Raw genomic sequence first — 18,213 nt, 5'->3', positions numbered from 1 at the left:
TGATTCCTCATTATAGTTTTGAATTGCATTTCTCTGATAATTAGTGATATTGAGCATTTTTTCCTGTGCCTATTGGCCATTTGTATGTCTTCATTGGAGAATTGCTTGTTTAGGTCTTCTGCCCATTTTTGGATTGGGTTGGTTTTGTTGTTACTAAGTTATATGAGCTGTTTATATATTCTGGAATTTAAGCCCTCATCAGTATCATCATTTGCAAATTTTCTCCCATTCCGTAGGTTGTCTTTTTGTTTTGCTTATGGTTTCCTCTGCTGTGCAAAAGCTTATAAGTTTAATTCGGTCCCATTTGTTTATTTTTACTCTCATTTCTATTGCCTGGGTAGACTGTCCGAGGAGAGCATTGCTTAGATTTATGTTGGAGAATGTTTCACCTAAGTTTTCTTCTAGGAGATTTATGGTTTCTTTTGGATATTTAATCCATTTTGAGTTTACTTTTGTGAATGGAGTGAGGGAGTGTTCTAACTTCATTGATTTACATGCTGTTATCCAGTATTTACCAATTCTTAAGATATGAAAAGAACTGTAGAGGGAGGGGGTTTTGGCATAGACCATCAAAAGCTCAGCTTTGGACATTGTATTTTGAGATGCCTAGTAGATCTACAACGTAGATTTCAAATAGGCCGTTGGAGCCACAAGTTTGGAGTTTAGGAGACCGTTCAAGGCTCTAGATAGATATTTGAGTCATTGACATAATTTTGAGTCATTGACATAATTTCAAGCCATTGAGATTGGGCACAAGATAATTGGGAGTGAGTGTGAGTGAAAATAGAAAAAAAGAGTTCCAAAATTTAAAAGCCAGGTTGATGAAAAGGGACCAGGTAGAGATTGGGAAGGAGCATCTAGGATGGTAGGAAGGAAATTAGGCAAGTGTGTTATCTGAAAGATGAGAGAAAAATGTTTCAAGATTGAGACAGTAAACTGTTGGCTTACTTCTGAGAATTGTTTTGTTTGATAGAAAAGTAGAAATGGTGTAAATACCCTGTGCTGCTGTCTCAGGCCCAGGTGGTTTATGACTGCTTAGTGTTCAGATCATGGACACAGGGTCTAGTGTGTAGATATTCATTATCACTTTTTGATATATTTGTACTTTCATCTGACAAAGGAAACCATGGAAACCGTGAAACTTTCATAGAAGTCAGTAGAATTTTATTTAATGAAATCACTCAAAGGTTGTGCTTTCTATGTTTACCATTACATCATATGTAGTTTTTGTTTATACAGAGATTCAAAATTTCAGTTACTTAAGATTAAGATTCCTTGAGAACTGTCCTGGAATATGCTGATTTACTCCATTTCGTTTCTCCTAGTTTGGGCTACATGACTACCTCACTCAGTATTTATCATTTTGCTGTTGCGACTTTTGAAAATGAGTATATCCTCAGTCAACTTATATTAAAAGGGCAGCTCCTAGCAAAACAAGGGTCTTCTACTCCCTTGAGTAAGGAATAACCAGAACAATGGAAGTATTAATATCAGTGCTTGGAACAGTTATAGCTGCTACCACTTAGGATTATGTACCAAGTAGCTTCTAGGCACTCTGTACCCATTATCTCGAATCCTCACCATATTGTATTCATTGGTATGTTTCGTCTCATTTTACAAATACAAAAACTAAGGTTCAGAGAGAAGCTTGCTCAGAGTGTCAAAGACAACAGTGACAGAGCCAAACATCAACTCCAGACTCTCTGATTACACCTGGAATTTCCCTTTATGGTTTGGCCACAGTTCAACAATTATTAACAGCTTCTTCCTTCCTGGCCCTCATATGGGTTTATGGGTACTAATACACAGTTCTTGCCTACAGAAGCGTTACTCCAGTAGAGGAGACACAAATAGAGATATATTTCCAAAATAGCGTGGTTGGCAGGAGAGGCTACCACAAACCACTACATGAGTGTTGACAGCCTGGAGCATGTCTAGGAAGGTTTGCTGGAGGGGATGCTGTTCTAAATTGAATTTCAAGGAATGAGTAAGAATTAGGTTGAAGAAATAGGGGAAGACTATTCTAGGTTAGAATCAAACTTTTAATAAATTGAGAGAAGTTGAGCATTTTGGTTCACTCAAGTTCAAGTCGAGGAGGCGCTTGCCTGTACTTTGGAGGTGACAACACAGATGTATTATATGGTCAGATTTGGATGAAAAATGGAACCATGAGAAGGACAGAGGGAAGGGTACATTAGAAACTTTCAGGACTCTTGTTTTAACTACTTTGTTCTCAGAAAAATCTGAGGAGAGACCTTTATTTTGTGCTTACTGTAAATTTAACTTATCACCAAGTACAGTCTTAGAAGACAGCTCAGTTCAATAACTTCATGTTTACAAAGGCAAATGATGTACTAATGAGACCATAGTAAGACATGTTGCCCCTGGCACCAGCCAGTGTCACATGTGCGTAAAGACAGTAAGTACTTCTAAAGAAATAAAGATGGATGCGTCGTCAGCAGAAATCACAAATTTATTAACTCTTAAATAGTCATTTACCATTATGGCAAGAAATATATACAGTGTCCCATGGTAAACTGCAGTGTTTCAAAATGATAGCAGATAATAAATGTGTAATTCAATTGTGGTGGAGAGAACAAATCACAATTTCCTCACATCTTAGTGTGGAAGACAAACTTGATCTACGGTAATACTTCAACACCACATGCTAAAAGTGTAAAAAAAAAAAAAAACACTCTATACCTATTTTTTTTTTTTTAATACATGAATGCCACGTATAGCTGCTTCACAAAAAAGATAAGAGAAATTAAAAAGGGAAAAATGAGGCCATTACTTTTTCACAGATCTCATTGGCAGGTTAACATGGCTCAATACATTTACCGTATATATTTACTTTAAATATATATTGTTTTAAATCGTGTAATAATTATCAGAAAAGTTTCAATCCACCTACCATACATTCACTAGCAACAATATCTAAGGTGATTAGTAATCAACACAGAAAGGTGAAATGAGAGCGAAGAGGGAGGGTTGTTTTCTTTTTTGCTTCAGCTTTAAAAATAGGCTTCTGAGGATTCTGAGTTACTATTGTTAAAACAACGTTGATGAAGATACCATGCACTCTAAAGCATTTCAGGGAGGAGATAAAGCCCCACAGGAATTGAATAAACAGAGAAATGAGAAGCACAAAGAAAACAGGGATGTTTCCCTTTTCTTTTTTTTAAAACTGGAAAACCCGAACTCCCTGGAGGGCAACAGCATCACTGACATGAGAGACGCTATGAAAGCACGAGTCACAAAGACCGAGGTCAAAATGCTTAGGAGAACTGAAGACCTTCGCAGGCCTCCCAAACTTCAGAACACCAGCCAGTGATGATGCAGGAGGGCCCGCCCCAAGAGGCAGAGAAGTAAGTGCATCTGCACAAAATCCTGATCCATGACCCAGCTGGTGTCTCCTGCCAGCCGCCCCAGACGGTGAGCACATGCAGGCACAGCGGGCCCCTACTCGCTTTCTCTTCTCAAACGTTTACCTCCAACACAGGATCCCTACGTCCAAACTAGCACAAAATTAAAAACCTTTAAAAATCTTCTTGACATTTTTCAGGGGCCCTGAAGATGATCAAAAATGTTAGAATAGCTACCTCCAGGAGGCCTCAGTTTTTATTTTACCTTATGCAAATTTCACTTTTCTCACACACTACTTGACAAAAAGGAAAAAGTAAAGAATGGAAAAAATATAAAAGGAAGCAAATGAAGAAAAAAGAGCACAGGTTTGAGAAAGGAACAAAAAGTTCAGTTCAGCAAATGTCACCCAAACAAACAGGGCGAGAATACCGTAAAGCGATCAAAGTCGTCCGTGACGTGAGCTTTTCCAGTTTGACCCAAATGACGTGACTCTAGGTGGGAGCAAACCCACTGATTCTCGCTTTCACATTCGTAAGTGATTCTTGCCCACAAACCGACCCACTTTAACTGTTAAATAGCAACTAAGCTTTCAGTCAGAAACCCTCCATTTCAACCAGAATCACACCAGGAAACTTAAGGTAATTTTTTTTTTTTTTTGCCTTTTTTTGTTAAACAAACAAGCTAAAACAGATTAACAGCAAAGAGGTTTTAAAAATTTACATTTCTCTTACAAACTTGTCATTCAGAGAACAGTAATTATGAAGTCTGTTAAATCTTGGCATAAACAGAGAAATAGGTTTATGACTAGGTGGATGATTAGGTTGTACTCGGAATATCATGGAATTTTCTTTGACCTCCCCCTATTGTTTGCCAACAGCAATTGAAGTTTGCATGGAACATCCCCATAGTTGACATGTAAACAATGTATAGGAAGGAATATATGATAAGGTGATGCCTCACGTATGCAGTACACGTAGGACCTTCACAACTTCATGCACTCAGAAACATGCATGAAGAGGAGGAGAGGACGGCCCAGGGTTACCATCCGGGTGCCTTGAGAACAGAATGTGGAAGTGGCACTGTTGATACTTAGCTGCAAGGAGAAACGGGAGAGGGAGAAAGAAATTAAACACTTTTACAGAATATCAGCGAAGTGCTTTGCCAAGCATTGAGGCTAGGCTACGATTTTACAACCAGCTAAGTACTGGATTGAAAACACTGTGTATAAGACATCTTGGCTTGCAGTCACTGAAAGCTCAAATGCACAGTGTTAAACAATTAATACTGAGTTCCAATTTTAATATCCATCAGTTTGTCCACACAGAGCTAAGCTAAAAATACACTCAGGCTTCAATCACATGATTAGATCCAAATACACAGTTTGAGCATTCCTATTTACCAGATAGATTAATAAATGAATAGTATTATTTAGTTGAAAAAGACTAAAAGTTTAAGGACATCCTTTAGCTTTTGTCATTATTCTTAGACTTCACGAGAAATCAAACCTAGAAGTCAATTTTACAGCCTTAAACAGTAGAGAAAACACGATTATTATTTAATTGGAGGTCTTACTTCTTTAAACCAACAGCTGGGAGCACTAGTTCTTCAAAGCTCTGACAAGGTTCAGTGCTTTGAGTGGAGGAAAGATTCACAACATTACCACACATCTCTGAATCCTAATCCAAGTTAGGAAACAAATCTTAAAAAACACAACAAACACAGGCATGAATTTATTTAGTCAACTTTCAATTATCCTCTGGAATTACCCACTTTGTGAGTTTTAAATTTCAACTTGACTTCCTCCTCCTGGTCAAATAACAATATACTAAGCAGGGCAAATCAATTTATATATTAACCTCAGCCCAGTGCGACACAGGAACTGCAACTTCTTGAAAGAACGGTGAGACATTAAAGGATCCCAGAGCCTGACATAAATTTGGTCTGGATAATTGAGAGTTGTCTGAATGGACTCAGATAAAATTGACTTCTGATGTGAGAACTCCAGGATATTCCAAAATGCCACAATACATATGCTGAAGATAGGGTCTTCTCAGCACTTGTTACCTTGAAAATAAGGGTTATTCTACCAAATGGTGCGAAACGTTAGACTTGAGCTCATGCAAAAATGCTACGAATTCTCCAAGACCTTTTATGATTTTCATTGAATATAATGCAAGAGAAAATATCCTCAAAGGGAAGAAAAACAGCCATGCAGCTTTTCAGTCATTAGCTCCAATCACCAGGTATCACGGAGCAGGATGTTACTTACAAGACCCATATGTGAATGGTTTTCAGGCCTTAGATGTTTTGCCACAAAGAGGTGCTTCCTGAGAAGTTGTCTTTCCCATTTGGAATACAGGATGGCCTATTAAGAGAAGCCCCATTTAAGCCCCCTGGCATAAAATGAAGTTGTCTTAAATAGGCTCTATCCCATAAACACTTCAGGGAGTTGTAGAGAAACCTAACCTTCTAATACAGTATGAATGCAATCCCTTCTATAGTAACTGGCAATTTGTGCTGTACCTCTTTGGGGTAAAAAAAAACACAGAAATGCACAAAAATGGTGTTTCTATTCTCGTTACCTACCTTTCATCTTTCTCTTAATTACATAGTTATTTGTTTTGGAGTGAATTTCAACCTATCTTGTTTTTTTCCTTGTGACCCACTTTTAAACAAATCCAACAGTGATAGTAATTATCAAGGCTATAGAGGCGGCCATTGAAAACCACTGTGGTGGGACATCGTGAAACTAAGAAATTTTGGTGGATTCTCTGGAGTTGAATGGCTGTTTGTGTGACCTTGACTCCCCATCCCATGCCCCCCAGATATTAACAGGTGATCCAGTGAGAGAATCTGGAGTGAGAGCAGCAGTGGGCTGAACTCCTACCAAGTGTGAACATCCCGTCTACTTTTCTGATGAACGTTATTCCTGTGGTTCCCCTTTACTCCAGCTGGAGTCAGCCTTCCCTACCCATAATCCTCTAGCATACTAAGCTAATGACTGACATCGTGCTTTTTCTCATGGTGCTTCTTGAACTTGGAATGTCTTCCATTTGTTCTTTCTATCCTTCAATTTCTCCAAGTTCCATCCTCACTTAAGACCTTGTCCAAAATTCTATCTTCTACACAGTATCCTTCCAAACTGTTGTAAGTTTGTTATATTGGTCATTCATTTCCTTCTACTCTGGAGCTGATTATGAACTTTATTATAGTTTTTCCTTTGCTCTTGGTGATAAATTGTTTTCTAAACTTGAATATAAGTTCCTTGAGGGCAACATCTTTTACTTTGCATTTTATCTGGCGCAGCTTAAACAGCTAGGTGATGTGAAATAAATGTCTAGTTACTGATTAGGAGAGCAAACACCACATCTGAGTTAGTGTGCTGTAGTGAGAAAGGTGCGTTTCAAATGCTGAACTTCATAAATTTATCCTAATATCTGTAATTGAGCACCAGTAGAAAAATCTGTGAAATGAAACTACTGATATAATACAGTATCTGGGTGGGGATTGGTTTCAGGTTCCCCGTGGATGCCAAAATCTGCAGGTGCTCAAGTCTCATATAAAATGGTGTAGTATTTCATATAATCTACACCCATCCTCCTGTATACTTTAAATCATCTCTGGATTACTTATTAATACCAATACAATGTAAATGCTATGGAAATAGTTGCCTGCATGGCAAATTTAAGTTTTGCTTTTTGGAACCTACTGGAATTTCTCCTCCCCAAATATTTTCACTCTGAGGCTGGTTGAATCTGTGTGTGAGGAACCCATGCGTAAGCAGGGTCAACTATATTGGCTAGTTTAGAAACTCCTATTTTTCCCTTCCACATCCCCTTCCTCTGCCAGTTGTGACAATGAAGTCATAAAGAGTTTACCTTATTACATGAATTCTCCCTGACTTAACCATGATAGGGTGTCCTCTAGTTCCTATCTAAAACTGTTGAGTACTGCTCTAGGGGAAGCTTCAACCCACAAACAGCTGGTCTTACTTATCTTCCCAGAGAAGTATAGATTGTTTCTCATGAGACTAATTCCCACCAGTATAACTAACTGCTAGCATTAAGTAACATAGGCCATGCTATTATGCTATTACGGAATAAGTAAAAACGCTGACCATGGGTATGTTAAAGAAGCTGACAGCCTGGAAATATTTACTTGATGGGTACGGTTGGTGATCCCGAGCGATGAAAATGAACATTCTGCCACTTTCCATCCCGGCGGTGCCACACACGTGTCTCTTCTGACTGCATTGTTTTTGGCATTCCGCTGCCATCCATGTACTGGGTGAGCCTAATGTATGCTATACAGGCAGCATCATCGCCTACCAGATGTACATGGGGGTTCAGGATAATGGTGTGGATTGGTTTATTGCTTTTGGACAAAGCTGAAAGAGAACAACATGGAAAACAGAATTTAGTTTCTATGTAAAATAAACCAAAACCAGTAACAACTTCAGTTGGGACCAATAAATGGAATGCCATTCATTAATTCAGTTGTCCACACAAAGTGAGTGCCTGGTACTATGCAAAGTATAAAGAAAAAGAGCAAAAGTAGTCATTTTCTTTGATTCCTTTTGTAGACAATTCATATGCCACTCTGAAAACTTTTGGAGTTGGGGAGCTGGAGAGGCGTTCTCACTTATAATGAGAAGTGGTTAGAAAGAGAAGCCTAATATGAATAGAGATGAAGAAAGCCTGGCCCAGGTGCACAGAGCAGTTCCTGTCTTCCCAGTGAAGGATCGGTGGGACAGGATATCCTGTGGTCTTGTTTGTTTGTTAGTTGGTGAAGATATGGGACAAGGGAAATATATCAAGTATGCAAGTATGGAGACTGCTCTCTCCAAAATAGGCTGGCCAGAGCATGAATTTGTTTCCCCATCTCATCCAGTGGCTCCTCTATTTGGTAGAGTCCATTCTGTGTTAGTCAAGTTGTGGTCATCCAGTAAAAATCCAGAATTTCATGCTGGCCAATATAACCCCGATTCTGATCCTTTAGCTCTTTGCACTGACTGAACAGCCCTCAGTAAGCTCCAGCCTGTGTTGTTTTGACAACAGCTGTTTGTTTCAGTTATTCAGTGACTGACTTAAGAGAGAGAAAGATTTAGTGCAGACAATTAATGATCTCTCAGATCACTAAAACAGGTTGAACTGATTTGCCTGTTATCCAAACACACTCTATGAAAAGATCTGAATAAATTACTAGTGCTACAGTCAGATGAAAAAGAATATCCCATTATGAAGAAGTATTTATGGAAAGTAATGACATATAGTGTCATATTGAAATAAGTTAAAATATTAATGAGTTAATTCTTTATTCTTTTACTAGAGATGGGTGTCACTTGAGAGTCAGTTGAAGAAAACATTATGAGATGCTGTCAATCACAGTGCTGGATGGAACACAGGGAATGTAAGAACGTTTACTGAAGCTCTATTAAGGGCAGTTTCTTACATAATTATCTTTGTTTGCAGACGTGTAGTGTATATAAGAAAAAGCAATTTGTTAAACATATCTTGATGTAAAAATCCATGCCAAGGCAGACTCTTGGCAAAGCTTATAATCACTGGAAGTGAGCTTGATTATCCTAAGCATTACTGCAATTTCTAATTCTTCCAAAACACTGCAAATGGTGAATTCACTCCCTGCATCATGCAAACACAACACAATACCCAGTCTCTTTAGGTGTTCAGGAAAAGGATTAAAAATTTCTGGTGTACACTTTTTTTGATGACCTGAAGCATTTCTGCAGGAGTGTCTTTTGTCACTTTCTCCGAAATGTGGCTGTTTCCCCTGAGACCATTAAAATTCTTGTAATCTGAACTGAAATATTTACTGGACTACTCCTATTCATTTACATTTTACCTTGAAAATGAGCACTAATTATGCCTGATAGCACTCCTCTATGTCAAATATTCTGGCATGCTGGGGTTTCTTTTGTTTTTTCATATGTAAGGTTTTATGAAAACCTGAAATAATTCCACACTTTCTGCTAACTAACTTATGTTGCAGCCTATATTATACATTTACTGGGACTTGTATGGAGTGCTTTTACTCAACATGACTTTTTAAATAAAAAAATCAGGTATGTTTCAAAACAAACCAAAACTTTTAAGCCTGTCATTTTTTTCCCCAACTTTAAACATAAAACATTTTTATGATGTAAGATGCTAGACTAAGGTAAAAATTCTCATTGCAGAAAAGAACCAAAGATGGGGTTGAGCTAAGATGGCCGAGTAGAGAGACTCACAGCTCGCCCTCTCCCACAAATACACCAAGAATTACATCTACAAACCCACTGAATTGCACAGAACACCGGCTGAACTCTGGCAGAGTGTCTCTAGTTTTGAGATTTAGGAGGATTCTCACAAAATCTGGTAAGAAAAAAAAAACTGGTGCAGGGAGGGAGCAGCATAGGAACAAAGGCACCCCCACACTGGGACACCCCTCTCGCCAGCCGGGAGGTCAGCAGACACAGAAGCAGAGCTTCCGAGGCTCCAAGGACAAAGTGGCAACCACTTGGCAGACCGAACTAAGGGAAACTGACCCAGAGGGTCCCTGTGATCCCCAGCAGTAGATGTGAGCCGTCAGGGACAAGCAGGGACTGGCTGCTGGAGACTGGTGAGGAGCCCAGGCACAGGGATGGGGCCTACTGCACAGAGGCAGCCTCAAGGGACTGGAGGGTGGTGTGAGCTCTGGCTGGGACCGCCATAAAACAGCACTGTGCAGCCACGCTAGTCTCTTTCTCTGCTTGGCTCCATTGTTGGTGTGTTCTCCTGAGAAGAGAGGTGGGGTTTGGTTACAGCCATCACCGCTTCATGGAGGCAGGGCTGAAAGCTGAATCTATACCCAGTGGCCCTGCAACTTCACAAGCAGGACTAAGATTTGTTTACACCCCCAGACAGAGAGGGCAGATCTGCTCTCTCTGGACCCTTTGTGGACCCATGCCTCTGGGACAAACAGGCAGTGAACAGAGTTCTGACTCATGGTGGGGGCGAGTACGGGTATTTACAACAGGCCTGCATACGTAGGCAGGGCTGGGGTCTGCCCTGACCCTGTGGTGCACCACAGATTCAGGTGCGTGGTGGCACACTTACTACGGCGAGTCTGAGTGCCTGACACTGGCAGATCTGCAGTGGTGGTTCCGGGGGCCAAGAACCTGGGGGTCACCAGAGCAGGTGGCCGATATTCCCGCAGCTAAGGCAGGGACAAAGGCAGCATCAACAAAGAGTACCTTGTAAGCCCACATAACAAGTGACAGAAACCACCAGAGGGCACTTCCTAGTGGACATCTGCCTACACTTCTTCCCAGCTGAAGTGCTCCAACCCTGCCTACTACACACCACAGCCCAGAAATGGGTCTGGAAGCCTCTATTCCAGCAACAGGGGGCAGACCAGGCCCCTGTCAAGGCTGTGACAACCACAGAACAAAAAAGAAGGCCTGGCTCAACAATCAGGGCATGCTATGATCCCCACACCACCAATCACACTGGCAGTCAAAGGAATAACAGCCAAAATACATGGAAGGAAGACATGGCAACCATCCATACTAAGAACAGCCATTGCAACGAAACTATTAGACACACACAGTCTACACAGGAATCCTCCCACTTTAAATAAAAACAAACAAAAAATAAAACAGCCTTTCAAGATCACAGTTGATAACTGATACTCCTAAATCCATAGAGCCAGAGAAATATAAGTAAAATGAAGCAGAGGAACTACTCCCAATTAAAAGAATGATCAATGAAAATGACCTTGATAGTCTACTAGATGATGACTTCAAAAATGGAGTGATCAATGCACGGAAGGAACTAAGAGACTATCAGTAGAGACAGAATACTTTAAAAAGGACATTGCAACTGTAAAGAGGAGCCAATTTAAAACAGAAAACTCAGTTGCTGAGATAAGAGCTGAGCTAAAGACAGTCTCAAAAGCAGACTAGACAATGCAGAGAAATGAATAAGAGACTTACAAGACAGGATACAGAAGTCACCCAATCAGAACAGCAAAAACCAATGAAAGTGATATAAGGAACCTATGGGATAATATAAAGCATTCCAACTTACGCATAATACAGGTCCCAGAAGGAGAAGAAAGGAGAATTGTAAAGGTATTTGAAGCAATCGTGACTGAAAACTTCCCAAACCTAAAGGAAACATGTCCAAGTACAGAAGACACAGAGGGTCCCAAATAAGAAGACCCCAAACAGACCTACACCAAGACATAATTAAGATGGCCAAAGTTAAAGAAAGGCCTCTAAAGGCAGCAAGAGTAAAATGAGTTAGTTATAAGCGAACCCCCATAAGGTTTTCAGCTGATTTATCTACACAAACTGCTGGTCAGATGGGAGTGGCAAGATATATTCAAAGTCCTGAATGAGAAAAAGCTGCAACCTAGGTTACTCTATCCAGCAAGACTATCCTTTATCTCTCCTACTCTAAAAAACAAAAAAAAATCAGCAGTACTAAACCTATACTAAAAGAAATATTGAAAGGTCTACTCTAAATTGAAAAGAAACAGGAAGCTATAGAAATGAGAAAACCATAATTGGAAATGTGATAACTACAGTGAATTGCAAGAGAATAAACATGAAGACGTAAAAAGTAAATAAATAAAAATAAAGAGTATCAAAATCATAAAAGGTGGGAGAGGGGAGCAAGAAAACAGTTTTTTTCCTCTCTCTCTTTTTCTTCGTTCTTTTTAGGATGTGTTTGAACCAACATGACTACCAGGCTAAAGCAAAGAGATACATATAGTAAGGGGTTAATATACCTGAAAAACAGGAAAACCACAAATCAAAAGCACACAATAGTCACAAAAGCCAAAAAGAAACCTAGCTAATACAAAAGAAAATGATCAAACCACAAAAAGAAAAACAAAAAAGAAAAGAAAGGAACAAAGAAGAAATACCAAACCAACCGGAAACAAAGTTCAAAATGGTAATAAACACACATCTACCAGTAATTACTATAAATGTCAATGGACTAAGTGCTCCAGTCAAAAGACTGAGTGGCAGATTGGATAATAAAACAGAATGCTGCAATATGCTGCCTACAAGAGACCCACTTCAGAGTAAAGGACACACATTAGATTGAAAGATATTTCATACAAGTGGAAATGACAAGAAAGCAGAAGTAGCAATACTCATGAGACAAAATAGACTTTAAAACAAAGGCCATAAAGAGAGATAAAGGACACTATATAATGATCAAAGGAGCAATACAAGATGAAGACATTACACTCATTAATAAACATGCACCCAAATATGTAAAACAAATACAGACATAAAAGAAGAAATTGATGGGAATACAAATAGGGTGTTAGTCTCCTACTCCTACCTCTCATTGGACAGGTCTTGTAGATAGAAAATCAATAAGGCAGTGGAGATATACTAAATGACACAATAGAACAGTTAGACTTGCTTGATATTTTTAGGACATTACATCCTCCCAAAACAGAATATACATTTTTTTCAAGTGCTCATGGAACATTCTCTAGGATAGACCACATACTTAGGCACAAAAGAAACCTCAACAAATTTAAGAGGGTAGAAAATTATTCCCAGCATCTTCTCTAAAAACAATGGCATGAAACTAGAAATCAACCACAGAAAAACAAATGAGAAAAAAATGACTTATTGAGACTACACAATATGCTACTAAAAAACCAGTGGATCAATGATGAAATCAAAGAAGAAATTTAAAAAATACCTTGAGACAAATGACAATGAAAACAAAACCATACAAAATCTATGGGATACAGCAAAATCACTCCTAAGAGGGAAGTTCATAGTGTTACAGGCCTTCCTCAAAAAAGAACAATCTCAAATAAACAACCTAAGCTGCCACCTAAAATAATTAGAAAAAGAAGAACAAACAAAACCCGAAGTCAGCAGAAGTAAAGAAATAATAAAGATCAGGAGGAAATAAGAGATTAAAAAAACAATTAAAAAATCAATCAAACCAAGAGCTGGATTTTTGAAGGAGTAAACAAAATTGACAAACCTCTGGCCAGGCTCACCAGGAAATGAGAGAGAACACAAATAAACAAAATAAGAAATGAAAGTGGAGAGATTACAAACCAACACCACAGAAATACAAAAAAAAAAAATCATAAGAGAATACTATGAACAACTATATGGCAATAAATTGGACAAGTTTCTAGAAACATACAGTCTACCAAAACAGAATCAAGAAGAAATAGATCATTTGAACAGACCAATAACTAAAAGTGAAATGGAAGCAGCAATTAAAAACCTCCCTGCAAACAAAAGTCCAGGACCAGATGGCTTCACTGGGGAATTATATCAGACATACAAAAATAACTCATACCAATCCTTCTCAAACTCTTCCAAAAGACTGAAGAGGAGGGAATACTTCCAAACTATCATTCTATGAAGCCATCATCACCCTGATACCAAAGTCAGACAAAGACACTACCAAAAAAGAAAGCTATAGGCCATTATCGTTATGAACATAGATGCAAAAATCCTCAACTAAATATTAGCAGACAAAATCCAACAACACATAAAGAAGATCATACGCTATGATCAAGTTGGATTCATCCTAGGGACATAGGATGGTTCATTATATGCAAATGAATCCATGTGATACACCACATCAACAAGAGAAAAGACAAAAACCACATGATCATCTCAATAGATGCAGAAAAAGCATTTGATAAAATTCAACACTCATTTATGTTAAAAACTCTTACCAACGTGGGTATAGAGGGAACATATCTCAACATAATAAAAGCTATATATGACAAACCTACAGCCAGCATAGTACTCAATGGTGAAAAGCTGAAAGCCTTCCCCCTAAAATCTGGAACAAGACAAGGATGCCCAATTCTCACCACTTCTATTCAATATCGTATTGGAAGTCCTAGCAACAGCAATCAGACAAAAAATAGTAATAATGATAAATAAAAAGGATCCAAATTAGAAGAGAAGAGGTAAAACTGTCACTATATGCAGATAGCATGATACTATATATAGCAAACCCTAAAGATTCCACACAAAAACTACTAGAGCTAATAAAAGAATTTGGTAAGGTAGCTGGATACAAGATTAACTTAAAGAAATCAGTGGCATTTCTTATACACTAACAAATATCAGAAAAGGAAAGTAAAGAAACAATCCCTTTTAAAATTGCATCCAAAAATATAAAATAACTTAGGAATAAATCTGACCAAGGAAGTGAAAGACTTATACATGGAGAACTATAATTTGTATTAAAGATGACTTAATGAAATGGAAAGCTATCCCATGTTCCCATGGATTGGAAGAATCAATATTGTTAAAATGGCCATGCTGCCCAAGGCAATCTACAGATTTAATGCAATCCCTATCAAATTACCCAGGACATTTTTTCACAGAATTAGAACAAATAATCCTAAAATTTATATGGAATCCCAAAAGACCCAAAATTCCCAAAGCATTACTGAAGAAAAAGAATGAAGCTGGAGGAATAACCCTCCAAGACTTCAGACAATACTATAGAGCTACAGTAATCAAAACAGCACGGTATTGGTAACAAAAACTAACATATAGATCAATGGAACAGAATAGAGCCCAGAAATAAATCCACAAACTTTTGGTCAATTAATCTTTGACAAAGAAGGCAAGGACATACAATGGAGTAAAGACAGTCTCTTCAGCAAATGGTGTTGGGAAAACTGGACAGGTGCACGTAAATCAATTAAGTTAGAACACACCATACACAAAAATAAACTCAAAATGGCTTAAAGACAAGACACTATAAACCTCTTGGAAGAAAACATAGGCAAAACATTCTCTGACATAAATCTTAGCAATGTTCTCCTCGGGCAGTCTACCCAGGCAATAGAAATAAAAGCAAAAATAAACAAATGGGGCCAAATTAAACTTATAAGCTTTTGCACAGCAAAGGAAACCATAAAGAAAACAAAAAGACAATCTACAGAAGGAAGAAAGTATTTGCGAAAGATGAGACTGACAAGGGCTTAATTTCCCTTGTCAGTAACAGCTCATATGACTTAATAAGAAAAAAACCAATCCAATCCAAAAATGGGCAGAAGACCTAAACAAACAGTTCTCCAGTGAAGACACACAAATGGCCAGTAGTCACAGGAAAAAATGCTCAATATTGCTAATTATCAGAGAAATTTAAATCAAAACTACAATGAGGAATCACCTCACACCAGTCAGAATGGCCATCATTCAAAAGTCCACAAACAATAAATGCTGGGAGGCTGTGGAGAAAAGGGAACCCTCCTACACTGGTGGTGGGAATGGTTTGGTGCAACCATTATGGAAAACAATATGGAGACTCCTTAAAAGACTAAAAATAGACTTACCATCTGATCCAGCAATCCCACTCCTGGGCATATATCCAGAGGGAACCTTAATTCAAAAAGATACATGCACCCCAGTGTTCACAGAAGCACTATTTACAATAGCCAAAACATGGAAACAACCTAAATGTCCATCGACAGATGATTGGATAAAGAAGTTGTGGTACATTTACACAATGGAATACTACTCAACCATTAAAAAGGAATGAAATAATGCCATTTGCAGCAACACTGATGGAACTAGAGACTGTCATTCTAAGTGAAGTAAGCCAGAAAGAGAAAGAAAAATACCATATGATATCACTTACATGTGGAATTAAAAAAAAAAAAGACAAACTTATTTATGAAACAGAAACAGACTCACAGATGTAAAAAACAAACTTATGGTTACCAGCTGGGGAGGGGGTGGGAAGGGGTAAATTGGGAGTTTGAGAGTTGCAAATACTAACTACTATATATAAAACAGATAAACAACAAATTTCTTCTGTATAGCACAGGGAACTATATTTAATATCTTGTTATGGTTAAAAAGAATATGAAAATTAATATATGTATGTTCCTATATGACTAAAGCATTATGCTACACACCAGAAATTGACACAACATTGTAAACCGACTATACTTCAATAAAATATATTAAAAACAAAAAAGAAAAGAACCAAAGAATCTGCAAATTTGGGAGAAATTCAAAGAGCAGTTGGAAAAGGCATGTTATTAAATTTAGAGTAAATGTACCATTTTCAAAGTAGAATCGATGAAAGTCCATCCCTTCCACTAAATTCCCCAAAGCTTCAGGTTCAAAAGCAGTAAGGCCTGGGTCACAGATTTTTCTATAAGAAAAAAATAATGAAAATAATAAATGAGTTAATGTATTTTGCTGTTTCTCACATGTCCATTCTTACTTACCAAGCAGTCAGTGGTGGAAAGAATTTAAAAAAAAAACAACACTAATACAACATTTCTATCACAGGCCTTAGCAACATGGGATGGGGAGCAGACCTGAACTTACCTATAAAATAGAAACAGACTCGCAGACATAGTAAACAATCTTATGGTTACCGGGGAAAAAGGGATGGGAAGGAATATATTTGGGAGTTTTAGTTTTGCAAATGTCAGCCACTGTATATAAAAATAGATTTTAAAAAGTTTCTTCTGTATAGCACAGGGAACTATATTCAATATCTTGTAATAACCTTTAATGAAAAAGATTATAAAAACAAATATATACATAATTGGGACACTCATGCTGTACACCAGAAATTGATACATTGAAACTGACTGTACTTCAATTTAAAAAAATAATTTTGAGGAGACTTCAGATAGGGGCAAGATAATAAACCAGCTCCAGCAGATGATAATCTACAATATATTTTAGGAGTTTCCTTTTAAAAATTTCTACTTTTTAATTTCCAAGTTGAATTCTCTAGTCTTTCCCCAGTTTTTCTAATTCCTCAGTTTTCTGGTGGTTGTAAGTTTATTATTTTTAAAATGCTCTCCAAGTCGAAGTCACTCTCGAAGCCCTATAAAGTCAACTTTGGCTCTGAAATTAAATACTTCTGGAATAATTTTTGACACCACTACATTCATGTCACACATCTACACATGACTGACTTGAAGGCAGGTATCACATCCTACACCTTCTGGCAGTGTCTGCAAGATGTAAATAAACCTCAAACACAAGTTTCATTAACTTTTAAAATAAAACTCATGAGGGATTCAAATGCACATTAGTTTTCTTTTCAATCCTAGAAATATGATTCAAGAGATACACCATTTTAAATATTCAGAGAAAGCCAATGGGCTTTCTTTGGAGAAATTCATTCAACAAAGATTTGTTAAACATTTACTATATAGTAGAGATTCTTTGAAACACCTGTAACACAACAATTAATACTGGAAAAGCAATAAATACAAAGTGCTCAAGAACCAGACTACTTATATATAGGACAGGGAAGATTTACGAGAGAAAGAAAATTTGAGCCAGGTTTTTAGGAATGAGTAGGAGTTTTCCAGGTGTGTGGAAGGCAGGAGGAGGGCAGTGAATACAACAGTAGAGGGTGTTTGGGGAAAGATGTGAGTTGCCTGATGCAAGGACTGGATGGGCGTATAAATCTCATGGAAAAGAGAGGAGAAAATGTATCTTGGCGCCTGTGGTGATCAGGGTAGGCATTTTAGAGAAGGTGACATAAAATCTGGATTTGAAGAATTAGTGGAAATTCACAAGGTCAGATAAAAGGAATACATGCTGGAAGATTTTGGATTGCTTATTAATTTGGTGGGGCTACATCTAATTTCATGTGGAAATTCCCCATTTGGGAGGCAAAACGTTTTCATTGTTCAACAGAAATACAAGTTTCAGAAGGCTCACTCATTATGGTTCTTGAAAGTATGGTTCATAGAATGTGGAACTGATATTTTTTAAGAACACTTTTAAAGTAGAAAATACTTCTAAAATAAAAAATCACAGTAGTTATTCATTGTGGTAAAGAAAGCCTTAGAAAAGGGTGGGGT

General features: G+C 37.8%; 1 protein-coding gene across 12 annotated transcripts in view; it reads right to left on the bottom strand.

Annotated features, from left to right (window-relative positions):
• Nucleotides 1-2,455: 2,455 nt before the first annotated feature.
• The window catches only part of CAMK2D (calcium/calmodulin dependent protein kinase II delta), a 286,575-nt gene continuing 270,817 nt past the window's right edge, over nucleotides 2,456-18,213 (bottom strand). For 10 of the 12 annotated variants that reach the window (XM_074341851.1, XM_074341853.1, XM_074341854.1 and 7 more), the window contains 4 exons: nucleotides 16,438-16,532; nucleotides 7,525-7,753; nucleotides 5,636-5,731; nucleotides 2,456-4,459 (listed from right to left, as the gene is read on the bottom strand). In XM_074341851.1, the coding sequence (XP_074197952.1) occupies nucleotides 5,665-5,731; nucleotides 7,525-7,753; nucleotides 16,438-16,532 (391 nt within the window). In that variant the 3' untranslated portion in view covers nucleotides 2,456-4,459; nucleotides 5,636-5,664. Of the gene's footprint in view, nucleotides 4,460-5,635; nucleotides 5,732-7,520; nucleotides 7,754-16,437; nucleotides 16,533-18,213 lie in introns of those variants that run through there. The other 2 variants (XM_074341857.1, XM_074341875.1) reach the window with 2 other exon arrangements.

The sequence above is a fragment of the Camelus bactrianus genome, chromosome 2 (assembly GCF_048773025.1).
Source record: "Camelus bactrianus isolate YW-2024 breed Bactrian camel chromosome 2, ASM4877302v1, whole genome shotgun sequence".
Classification (NCBI taxonomy): domain Eukaryota; kingdom Metazoa; phylum Chordata; class Mammalia; order Artiodactyla; family Camelidae; genus Camelus; species Camelus bactrianus.
The sequence above is the reverse complement of the archived record's forward strand: the minus strand, read 5'-3'. Positions and strand labels throughout refer to the sequence as shown.